The 13,110-nt window shown below is 37.7% G+C and overlaps 1 protein-coding gene and 1 pseudogene across 1 annotated transcript; both read left to right on the forward strand.

Annotated features, from left to right (window-relative positions):
- The first annotated feature begins 6,290 nt into the window (after nt 1-6,290).
- On the forward strand, nt 6,291-10,775 carry LOC145029618 (uncharacterized). The gene is made up of 3 exons (XM_078978113.1): nt 6,291-6,398; nt 6,453-6,483; nt 10,138-10,775. Exons 1-3 carry the CDS (start codon nt 6,291-6,293, stop codon nt 10,773-10,775), a joined length of 777 nt encoding a protein of 258 aa, XP_078834239.1.
- An 840-nt stretch (nt 10,776-11,615) lies between these two features.
- Nucleotides 11,616-12,518, forward strand: LOC145029619 (transcription factor DIVARICATA pseudogene; annotated as a pseudogene).
- The last annotated feature ends 592 nt before the right edge of the window (nt 12,519-13,110 follow it).

The following is a 13,110-nucleotide window of genomic DNA, read 5'->3' on the forward strand; positions in this document are numbered from 1 at the left end:
GGAGACCAAGATGCTCCCTGAAGTTGGTCAAACAAATCATCTATCATTGGAAGTGGGTAATGGTTCTTCACTTTCACCTTGTTCATCTCCCAGTAGTCTATACACGTGCGATGTGACCCCTCATTCTTCTTCACAAACAGAATTTGGGCTCCCCATGGTGAACTGCTTGGCCTGATAAAACCCTTGTCTAGCAGCTCTTGCATCTACGTAGACAATTCCTGCATCTTGGGAGGAGCCAACTAATATGTTGCCTTGGCTATCGGAGCCGTACCAGGGACTAGGTCAATCCTAAACTCAACTTGTCTCTCTCGAGGTATCCTAGGTAAATATTTCGGGAATACATCCGGGTACTCTCACACTACTGGTACATCATCAACTGTTGCCTTACCCTTATCCCGGGTTTCCATGATGTAGGCGACGTATGCTGCGCAACCGTGCTAAAGGTGGCGCCTTCACCTCGCTGCTGAACAGAGAACCGATTTACGTCTTGGTCTCTCACCTTGGATCACTAACCCTCCTCACTAGGTGTGCGAACCCTTAGTAGTTGCTACTCGCAGTCAATCACTGCCCCGTTGGGCTTAACCAATCCATACCCACTATAACCTTGTTCCCTCGCAGGGGAATAGGAACCAGATCCACTGAAAACTGCTCATCGAATAACTCTAGAGTACATCCTCGGTGAACCCTAGCATCATGGACGGTCCTGTTATTTGTTATCTCCACATCCAGTGGGTAATCCAGCTCCCCTGTAGGTCTTACAAATCACTTGTTGAGCGCGAGCGACACAAAAGATCGGGTGGCACCCGTATCAAACAGTACCAAAGCTGATATACCATTCACTAAGAACGATCCTATAAAAAAACATATAAACATAAGTAACAAACAATATCAATAAAGAGATAAGAGAAAGATACATACCCGTCACGACGTCGGGAGCTGCTCGTGCCTCCTCGGATGTCAATTGAAAGGCCTTGCTCTTCATCACATGTGCCTCACCCCAGCCTTAACGGCCATCCGTAATCCTCAATATAGCAGGGGCGGGTGTTGCTACTTGCTAAACTCGAGCACTGGGATCGCTTCTGTCCCCTATGATTGCACTGAAAGCAAATCAAATCTGATGTTGTGGTGGTGGTGGTAGTTGTTGTACAATCGCTTCTCATATGCCCAGTTTGGCTGCACTTGAAGCAGCTTGAACTCCCTGCCTTGCACGTCCCCTCATGAAACTTACTGCATTTGCCACAATGGTTGCGACTGTGCTGGCTCCTTGGTCTGTGGTCTGATACCTTGGGCTTCTTGCCCGAACTCCTTGACTGAACCCCCTCGGGCTTCCTCTTCCTCTCCATCTCTAAATCCAACTCCATCTCTCAAGCCCTCACAATCATGTCCTCCAGCATCTTACAGCCGGAGCGGCTCACAAATTGGCGGATATCACTCTGCAACATCTCATGGTATCGAGCATTTTTCATCTCTTTGTCTGCCACATATTGCGGAACAAGAAGGGCCCTCTCCCTGAAGATTATGGTGATCTCAGTTTCCGTCTGGGGCATCTGTTGGAGATCTTGGAACTCCCTGGCCAACTGTTGAACCTCTATTACGGGTGCAAACTCGGCCCTGAACCTGTTCGTAAATTCATTCTAAATTATCGCATCAAGAGCTGCATCATCACCAATGGCATGTCCGACCTCCTCTCACCAGTCGCGTGCCATGTCCTTCAGAAGACAGGATGTAAGTCGAACCTTGTCCCCCTCGGGACATCTGCTAGCACGGAATGTGTTAGTAACATCCACCAACCATCTGGTGCTCGCAATGGAGTCCTGATCCCTATGGTAGTCGGGAGCTCTACAAGCTCTGAACTCCCTGAAAGTCAGTGTGTGCGACCCCATCATAGTCGCCACCTTAGTGCGGAAAGCACTCAACCTCTCATCCAAAAGCTCAAGAATGCCCTCCTTGATTATGCCAAAGATCACATTAGTCTGATCCATGATACTGTGTGTGATCTCAGAAGAAATAAACTCCCTAGTCTGGTCGTCTAGTTGCACGACTCCTGAGTCTGAGTCTGATCCCTCATCGGCGCTTGAACTGCCGACTGGTCTGTTGCGTAAAATCGCCATTCTGAAAAACACATCATAACAAACATCAGAATACTAATCAATTCTCGAGGGATCAAATACAATACAATTTCCTTGGATTCATCTCAACCTTCCTTGACTCGAGTACGGATCCTCTGCTTTCAGTAGTACGGGACCATACTACCTTCCATATATATCCGTACTTTTCCTCAAGAATTGCCTTGATTCCACCAAGTCCCTTCTACTACTACTACCGCTTCACACTCTACTCTCATCCTAGATTTTCCCTAAGGTAATCACCATCCCAATCTCCGCTATCAGCTGCATAAGAAATCCCGATTGTCTTTCCCTAACTAGCTCACGAATACTATTACACATCACTCAGACTAGATAATTCATTGAATGAGAGATCCTACCCTAAAACGGTTGGAATCAAACAAGAGCTGCGAAATAGAGCTAGACCTAACCTTATGAAATTATTTAGTCCTTGCAATATGTAACTTAACATATTCGTTTACTAGTTAGTAAAAGACAACTAGTTAGTAAAAGACAACTAGAACTCCTAAAAGGGAATTTTCAATCAATCAACAAAAAAATGATGATCGATGGTACACTCACTATCAGAAATTTAGACATCGATTGAGGGTTGCTTTGAACTTTTTGGTTATCTAGAATTTTGGACACCCATAGGAAACAAAAAACACAAAAACAAAGCCAAAAAGGCATGCAAGAATCACGAAGAGATCCAGCATACAACATTCCTCGGGCTTGCCCCGACATCATACCGAAGTCCAAAACATATAAGCTGCATCGGGCTATCCCCGACATCAGACCTAAGTCCAGCATACACTAACATATATAAACGGGCTGACATTGGTGCCTTCGACCCATTCCTACTGGAGGAAAACTCACCTCTCAAACTGGATGCTGATCTCGTGCGTGAGGTATCTCTGTTGTCTGCTACCACGACTCCTCGGCTAACTCTATACAATAATACTTAGTCAGAAAGCTGAAAATCCATCTAAGGGTTGCATGACCATTTTACCCCTGGTCAAAGTCAATGATATAGTCAAAGTCAACATTCTGGGTTAACCAACTCGCCGAGTTCTATAACTTAGAAATCCTGGAATCGCGATTCAACTTGTTGAGTCGTCCTTCGAATCGTTGAGTCCTATCGAGCTACTCATAGTAGAGTTCTACTATAGATTGGAACAGGGCAACACGACCCGACTCGTCGAGTTCCCTCATGGACTCAATGAGTCCTTCTGTCTGAATTGGCCATCTTAACAAACTAAGCTCTTATTTTCTAGATCTAAAGCCCATACTTCCATTGCTCATTGGAAATGACCTTTCTAAGGGTAAAGTTTCCAAATTTACCCGTTTATAGCCCTTTTTGAAGGTTTAGCTAAAAACCCTAATTCATTTAGGACATAGATCTTGTCCCAACAGACTTAGAATCTCAAACCAAAACATGCAAACCTAGATCTAGGGCCTAGATACCAATTAACCACGAAAACTCTAAATCTTGCATCCATGCATGGCCTTTTAAGCTCAAAAGGCCTTCATAACATCGTTAACACTTGCATGGGGACTCTAGGGGCATAAAGTTTGCACCTTTATGTCCTCATAGCCCCTCTAGACACTAGATCTTGAAGAATACCCACCAGGGTTGATCCTTTCCCAAAAGCTATCAATCTTGGACTAAAACCCACATAAAAATGGAAATGAATAGATCTACGAGAAGAATGATCAAGTTTGAAGCTTTATTAACAGAAACTGCAGCTAAAATGATGAAGCTTCTGGATCTACTCCTTCTCTCTTGAGTCATCGACCTTCCTCTTCTTTCACAAGCTTCAAAAGGCACAAAGAACACTCAAAATGGCTCTCACACTCAAAGAGCACTCTAGGTTTTCGTGGATGAGGGTTTGGGATAAGGAGGTTGTATATGAGGCCAAGGGGTAGGGATTAGGATGCTTAAATAGGGTGCAAAACCCTGAAATTAAGGTTTCACCCTGGCTGGGCTACTCTCCGAGTTGATAACTTAAACCCCGTGCATAGACTGTCCTCTACTTGACAAGTTAGGGCCACCAACTCGTCGACTCCTTCTTTCAAAAATAAATAAATAATTAAATTAAATGCGTATTAGGGAATCAGGCGTTGCAATGCGCCTCGACCATATGCACGACGTGCATGCTGGAATTTCGCCTACAAATTGCTTCAAACCTCCTCACTTTTCTCCACACCAAAACTTTGTCTCTATTCTGTCTCTGGACCGATTTACAAAGTTTTTGGGAGTTTAGGAAGATTTCACCTTAGTGAAACTTTGGAGCATCATATGGTTTGGGAATTAGAAGCCCTTAGAGTCGAAGTTCTGCCAGTGTAATCTTCTTGTTTCGCTAGAAACGTTGTGTAAGTTAGACTATAGTTACTATACTTTAAGTGTAGCTTATATTTATATTGATAGTCTTTGATTGAATTATTAAATATGATTTATTAGTAATTCCATTCATAATTCTGATGGATCTACTTATCAGAGAGGTGTCTAAAATGGTCGTGTTGGCTTGGTTATTGGATTTCAGAAAACCTATATGTCGAAATGATCATGCCTCCTAACTGTCATGCTTGGCTGATCCTTATTTGATAGAACTATCAACATTAATTGGGATTAGTGAAGGATCTAGCCTTCATTACTAGATTCACACAGGAACTAATGAACTATAGTATTATAGGTTGATCCTCGTTAGGTACGTTCCCACCACCGGGACCGCTAGATAGCTGTTAATCTTCTAAGAAATTATCCAGGTGAGTTATCTCACTATACTATATGCTACAAATATATATATATATATATATATATATATATATATATATATATATATATATATATCCATGTATGTTAGGACATATAAGCTAGTAGAGTAGAACCGATAGTATAAGCTTCTATTTGTTTGTATCAGAAGAACTTAAAGTGTAGTCTCTATGCATGGTTAATTGGTTATGTAAGTTAGGCGAGGGCTTGTCATATATTTTGGGTGGGGCTTGTTACATATGTTGGGTGGGGCCCATTAAGTAGTTTGGGTGGGGGGTCATTATATAGTTTGAGTGTGGTCTGTTTGTATACATCTATAAGCATTATGGTATATGGTATTTTAGAAAACTCACTAAGCTTCGTGCTTACCCAGTTGGTTATAAATGTTATTCAAGTTCTTCAGTGATTTGTGAGAAGGGCAAGGTTCGACTATACACGTGCATTCACAACATGTTTCCACACAATATAATCATACTTTGATATATTTTAATAAAAAGAATGAAAAATTTAGGTTGAATTTGGGATGTTACAAAACAAATCAAGGGCTTAAGTCACTTAACCAATATTACCAACATCCAATAGGGTCTAAAATTTATTCCATTGAGGCCCAAGACCTTTACTTGATCAAATTACGGTCTGGTATCCTGAGATTAGAAACATTTTGAAACTGGATCTTACACATAAGCCCCACACCTACTTGCATTTGTCGTGGTTGCTCCTGTGACATGTCTAAATAGTTTGCAATGATTAGGGAAAAAGCAATATTATATGACTTCTTGATGGGTTTGAATGATGAATATTTGGCATTCAGGACAAAAATATATAGCACTACTCCCTTGCCTAGCTTAGGAATCACATATCACTTGGTTATACTAGATGAACATGAAATTCAAATTGGTATGTTTCGTGCTTCTAACAATGATTCAACAGCCTTCCAAGTTTATAGAAAATTCAATTCGAAAGCCACATGAAAAGGGAATTTTCAATCAATCAACAAAAAAATGATGATCGATGGTACACTCACTATCAAAAATTTGGACATCGATTGAGGGTTGCTTTGAACTTGTTGGTTATCTAGAATTTTGGACACCCAAAGGAAACAAAAATCACAAAAACAAAGCCAAAAAGCCATCACGTTCAGCCATGTCCACTACCAATGATATACAAATGCCAAATTTGAAAAAAAATAAGATTATAACAAATTGCTCAGTCTTTTGTGTATCACCTAAGTTAGCGACAACAATAAAAAAGGGATCTCCACTACAAACATGAAAACTAAGATTTCTAACTTTAATGGTCCTTGGATTATAGATTCGGGAGCTAGTGATCACATATCATATCATGAGAATTGGTTAGATAGTTTGAAAAATAAAATTGATTGTACATCGGCCACCATACCAAATGGTGAAAACATGGCTGTTAAGAAAGTTGGAAACATTTACATGCCAGATAAATTTGAGTTAAAAGATGCATTGGGTGTACCAGATTTCAACTGCAATTTGTTGTCAATAAGCAAAATTGTTCGTGATTTGAATTACTTTTTAACTTTTTACCTGGATAAATGCTTTGTTTAGGACTTACCTTTGAGGGACCTGACTGGGACAGGTAAAGAAAAAAAATGGTTTATAATACTTGGAATCATTTCAACATAAAGATGTGGTTATAACAGGGCAAGATACACATGAAGTTTAACATAAAAGGTTAGGACGTGAATATGATGGTGTCCTTAAGAAAATACAACAATTAGGAAAAATAGGTTCTAGTGGAACACCTAAAAATTCAGGCTATGCAATGAAGTTATTATAAGCCATAATAATGATTTTTAAATAGGAGGTTATTTAGTACATATAATCTTAACCAAGTCGTAATATATGGGATAATGATTCTGGAGGTATAAGGAGCGCTCAAAACGGACTTATAACGTATAAGTTATGACCAGTTGAAGTTTCACATTCAAACCGGTGCGTCAACGATATCGTAAATAGAAAATCGGAGTTAGGAAAATTATTAGGTATAGTAATCTAAAAAAATTGTTGATATCGTAAAAGCGAATTTGTGCGTAGAGGTACCGTCTAGATTTGAATTTGTAAGAGGAAGTTAGGATTTTTAGAAGTTTCAACATAGCAGTATACATCTCAGAAACCGAACTAGAAATTGCTTGATTGTTAGGAAAAACAATCTAAACGAGGGTTAAAGATCTCCTCCATATGGTTTCGTCGATATAAAGACAGTCGAGAACAGATATCATATGAGGAAGTTATGAAATTTTAGTGGACTTTAACAGTCTAATCTTGTTAAAAATATAACTTTAAAAATAATGTCAAAATTAGCCAACAGAGTCTAAACGAAAGTTGTAGATCTCGTCAAGAGATTTTTGTGGATATAAAGAACATCGAAAACGGTGCTCATATGAAGAAAATATGATTTTATATAATTTTCCGAGAAGCGTCACGTACAAGTGAGTTGCACGACGTACATTCTAAAAGGTGGGGTATGAACCGCCATATTTGCGACACATGGCAGAAAATAGGATGAGCAACATATTAGGTGTGCGTGGCATGTACACTAAGCGTGACGCGTAGTTTTTCTATAAATAGGCTTCGACTGATCATTAGTTTCCTCACCCCCATCCTCATATCTCTCTCGAATTTCTCTCAATTTTGGCCTTTGTTAGTTTTAGGCTTCCGTGAAGCTTTGCGATCCTTAAGTAGTAGTAGTAGCTATCAAGTAAAAGCCTTGCAATGTTAGATAGTCGGCGAATAGAAGCTCCCGGATCAGAGTTCTACATGTATAATTCCTAGCTTTTCGCTAAATCCTCTGTAAGTTAAGCTACACTCTATAGTCTTTTCAGTGTAAATTATCTTTATGGTTATAAGTCGTTATTATGCACCTATAAATAAGATTTATCAGTAATTCCATGTCATTATACTAATTAATATACTTACGGGAGAGGTGTCTAGAATAGTCTGGTTGTTGAATTTCATAAAAGTTATTATACTGAAATGGTTCTGCCTCCCAATTGTGCTACCTGGTTGTTACTTATATGATAGAACTATCGGTATTCATTGGAATGATTGATAGGTCTATATTATGTTCAATCTCATAGGATTGTAGAGTTAGTCATAGTGTTAATGATCTGTAACACCCGGTTCCTGGTACATATTTAAATTCAAGTAATTTTGTAATTTACTCTTGGACTCGGTGAGTTGGAGGCCCAACTCGTCGAGTAGACTCGACATTATGCAGGGGTTTTAGTGATCTACTTGACGAGTCGGGAGACTGACTCGACAAGTAGGAGTTGTCTGGACAAAACCCTAATGTTTAGGGTTTGCACCCTATTTAAACACTTTATCTCGTCCCAAACTAGCCTCAATCACCCCAACTCAGAGAAGCCCTAGATTCAAACCCTAAACCCTTATTGAGTGTTCTTGAGCCTTTTGGTGCATTTTGTGTGTGTTTAAAGTTGGAGAAGAAGAAGGAAGCTTGGAAGTTCAAGTAGAAGCAAGAAGATCTAGAAGTTTTACTCCATTCTCAGCTCATTCAAGGTAAAAGTTGGAACCTTGACCATTCTCTTAGATTTTTATTTGGGGCTATTTCTATACTTTTTATGAATATAGAGAAGCTAAAATCGGATTATGTTGGTGTGCTTGGAGTTGCACTTCGGATCTAGAACTATTGGGGGTCCTTATGGCATAAAGGTGCCAACTTTGTCGCCAGCACCCCATGCATCTTGTAGAACTCTTTTTTTTTTAGCTTTTTGAGCCAAAGGCCCCATGCATGTCATCAAGTTTGTAGCTTTACATATAAAATGGACCCTAGGAAATATTATGTGATACATATGTAAGTTTATTAATTAAACTAATATCTATTTATTGTTACATTTATTATAATTATTACATTAAAATATTATGTGAAATTTAATAAAATATAAAACTTATAAACTTACATGTGGAAAAAAATTAATTCAAAATAACCATAAAATGACATTTGACAAATTGAATGAGAGTGTGACAAGTGGCAAAAAAAATCTTCATTTGTTAGAGACGATGAGTAGAATAATATTAAAAATAGAGAAATTAAATGTCCTCCTACTTTTGTTCCTAAAAATCCTTCTATCCAATTAAATGATACATATGTTATTTTAGTATACTTAAATATCATTAAATGTAACACATGTCATCATTTAATTTTGTAGGAAGATTTGAAGCAACAAAAAATAGAAGGATACTTAATTTCTCTTAGAGCATCCGGTACGGGTCCAAACGAGAAGAAACGCGGGTGAGGTGGCACCCCTCAACGACGTCATGACGGGGGGAACACCGCCCCCTATTCGTTTTTGCTCGTCATGGGTGAATCTCGTGGCCAAAGCGACTGGATGTGACAAGTAAAATTTAAACGTTTAATAACGTTTAAATGCAACGGTTTAAAAAAAATGAACTATTAAAAAAAACCATTTACCCTATAAATACCTACCATTTTATAAAAAAATTTACACACTTTCTCTTCTCATCTCTACATACTTTCAATTATCTACAAAAAAAAAATATGGATCCTTTTGACTCGTCCGATGATTCAGATGACGATATTTTCTTTAGGATGATGTATCATTATTATACTACCGACCTGCTACACCCAGACCCAACCCCGCTACTAACAAGACATACGATGTTAAACATAAATCGCGATGAAGGACACGAACATCTATATCATAATTACTTTGCGGATAATTGTGTATACAGGGCGAAAAACTTCAAAAGAAGATTTCGTTTGAGTAGGGATGTGTTCTTACGAATCGCCAACGCCTTGGAAAACCGGTATCGCTTATTTACTATACTTTTATACAAAATAAATAAAAATGTACTACATGTTTCTTTAATTTTACAACATATGCAATATATTTTTAAACTATAGTTAATTTATGTTTAGGTACAATTTTTTCAATTAAGATACGATGCTAGAGGTAGACGAAGGTTTACAACGTTGCAGAAATGTGCTGCGGCCATTCGTTTGATGGTTATGGGGGACTCACCCGACACCATGGACGACTATATGAGAATGTCCGAAAGAACTGCAAGATTTGCAAGAATTGTATACACTGTCAAGGGGTGTTGTTGAAAATTTTGGAGACGTGTATTTGCAGAAACCTTAGTTGCATGATTTGCAAGAATTGTATGCAGCGCATGAAGAACGCCATGGGTTTCCCGGAATGACCGGAAACATTGATTGCACACACTAGAAATGAAAAAAATTGTCCGGTAGCATGGAAAGGGCAATATGCAAGTGGTCATCACGGATCGCCTTCGTTGGTTTTAGATGATGTCACTTCTCAAGATTTATGGATTTGGCATGCATTTTTTGGGGTTGCGGGTTCCAACAACGACGTCAACGTTCTTGATCAGTCGCCAATATTCGACAATCTTTTGAATGGAAAAGCCCCGAATGCTCCTTTCACGGTGAATGTAAACGAATACAAATATGGATATTACCTTACAGATGTAAAATATTCTCAGTATTCCACATTCGTGAAGGCATTCCATCACCCGGTTGAAGAACGAGATAAATTTTTTAAGAGAAGACAAGAAGGAGCACGTAAGGATGTGGAACGTGCTTTTGGAGTGTTGAAGGCGAGGTGGCATATAGTCGAACATGCAGCACGACCATTGGATTTAGAAACTCTACGATATATCATGTATGCATGCATCGTAATGCATAACATGATAGTAGAAGATAAAGGGCGAAATATTGCACACTATATTCCAACGGAGCCCAGACACGTTCAGTTTCAACCAGGAACAATAGATTATTTGCATCGCGTTGTTGACATTCAGGACGCAAATAAACACAGACAACTTCGAGAGGACTTGGCGGATTATATCTTCTATGGTAACAATAACTAACGAATAGCGTTGTATTTTTTTTTTTTTTTTTAATTTGGATGTTATTTCTTTTTTTGTTTTTGGATATTATGTGTAATTTAGTATCTATGTTAATTTTAATCTTTAAAAATTTTTATATGTTATTTATAATTTTAAACATTATGTTTTATTTATTATGTTATATTTAAAAAATATTTGTCTATATTTAAAAAAAAATTGAAAAAAATAAAAAATAAATTATAAAATGGAAAAAAAAAGTTGGTGTCATAACAAGATACAACATGGTGACCATTTTCCTACTTGGTGTTATAACACCATTGATGATGTGATATGTGATGTGGTACCAACATAGTATTACATCTAGTTGCCCACAGCTAATGCTCTTATAAAAATAAGACTATTCTACAATTAATGTGAAAAAGTTTTGAAAGAAAAATGTTTCAATATACCTTTTTCAATTTTCTGTTACTTATGTATCCCAGTAAATTAGATTTCTTTATAAAAATAAATTGCGATAAAAATAAACATTACATTAGTTTTTCTTTTATTTTCTATTTTTTTTAATGGTAATAGTGGTTAATAAAAAAAATCCATTCCCCCCAAAGCACAAATAAATGCCAGATTATCATATGATTGTAAATTTGTATGGATGATGCCATAATTTATTAAAACTAAAATCTCCAAAATAAAATTACGCATTTTGTTATTATTATTATTATTTTGAACGGCAAATACATTTATTGATCGTGAGATTCTAGAATCCCTAAGATTCCTCAACGGATACACCTAGATATATATATAAATCCATAAAACCTCGAAGTTATTTGTAGATAAAGATTTGGAGAGAGATTAAAAGAAGGCATGGAGAACGAAAACAATTCAGGTAAGTACCATGAATGTGAATCTCTTGCGAAGACAACGTGGTCGAGATATGAAGACAAACTTTTTGAGACGGCTTTGGTCGATGTTCCGGAGAATATCGAAGAGCGGTGGCAAAAGATAGCTGACGCCGTTCCAGGTAAGACGGTGGAAGAGGCGAAGGTTCGCTATGCTGAGTTATTGCATGATTTAGATGAGATTGAATCAGGTCGGGTTGAGTTGCCCAAGTATCCAGAAGATTATGATGTAATTAAGGAATCGTTTGTGAGTTCGGATTCTGAGTTTAGAAGTAGAAAAGTCGAACAGAGAAAGAAAGGGACTTCCTGGACTGAAGAAGAACACAGGTACGTAAAGAAATAATAAACTTCCATGCATGCATGCATGCCATACGTCAAGGAAATTGTATTCTGCATGCATGTGTTTAGGGTTAAATCTTTATTAATCAAATAATAATGGCATCAATATTACATTTACATCTCACCTGATTCCATTTGCATAGTTTGACCTACTAGGCTACTAGTGAAATTGCTGGTTGACTCTTGATTATCGAATTGACTTAATAATTTGTTGGGTTTTGGCTTTAGCAGGAAATTCTTGGAGGGGTTGAGGGAATATGGAAAAGGTGATTGGCGAAGTATATCAAGAAACTGCGTGATCACAAGGACGCCCACACAAGTGGCAAGCCATGCACAGAAGTATTTCCTCCGGCAGAGTAATTCGCAGACAAAAGAGAGGAAGAGAGCAAGCATTCATGACATAACCACCATAGATACCACCACAATGGTGGTGCAGCCACCGCAGCCCGCTAACATGTATGGTGGCCAGGGTGGAGCACCACCCCAAATTGGGTATGAATATCAAAATAACTTTGGGTTCCCTAATTAATTGAAGACCAAAATCTAGATGACCAATTTAGTACAAATTAATATACCCCTCCCTTATTGAGTTATTGAAAAAATAAAAAATAAATAAATAAATAAAAAGATTTCCCCTTAGATTAGTATCCTGCAAGGCTGCAACTGTAAAGTTTTATTCTCGTACATGACGTGGAGGTTTTGGATAGTGCCATAGAATTTAGTTTGGTTTTCTATTTATTTTTCTCAAAGCATTATAAATATGTGATGAAAATATCGGTGTTAAATTTGTATGTATCTATGGTTGTTATTGTATCGGGTTAATTTGTAACCGGTTTGTTCTGTAATCTATCCGGTTTAAACGGTTTTCCGACTTCCAAAATATAACCAAAAGCAAAACGAATAAGGCGCCGTATAATTAGTTTGATTTATGTGGTTTGGTTTACGATTAAAGTTTTATTTATTTTAGAATTTTTTTTTTTTAAAGTTCTATGTACATCTATATTGCTTACATGATTAATCATAGGGTTAATGTCACTTTTCAAATTGAACTTTAGTATTTGTTAGTTCGATTTATTTGGTTTGGTTTAAGATTAAAGTTTTATGTATTTTAGGTTTTTCCT

This window comes from Lactuca saligna, chromosome 2 (genome assembly GCF_052625555.1).
Source record: "Lactuca saligna cultivar CGN05327 chromosome 2, ASM5262555v1, whole genome shotgun sequence".
Classification (NCBI taxonomy): domain Eukaryota; kingdom Viridiplantae; phylum Streptophyta; class Magnoliopsida; order Asterales; family Asteraceae; genus Lactuca; species Lactuca saligna.

Excerpts from the sequence above, each read along its gene's own strand:
- LOC145029618 (XM_078978113.1), top strand. The coding sequence starts at position 6,291 with ATGGCTGTTAAGAAAGTTGGAAACATTTACATGCCAGATAAATTTGAG. Across the intron at positions 6,399-6,452 it reads TGTTGTCAATAAGCAAAATT|GACTTACCTTTGAGGGACCT; the intron begins GTTCGTGATTTG and ends TGCTTTGTTTAG. Across the intron at positions 6,484-10,137 it reads GAGGGACCTGACTGGGACAG|CATGGAAAGGGCAATATGCA; the intron begins GTAAAGAAAAAA and ends ATTGTCCGGTAG.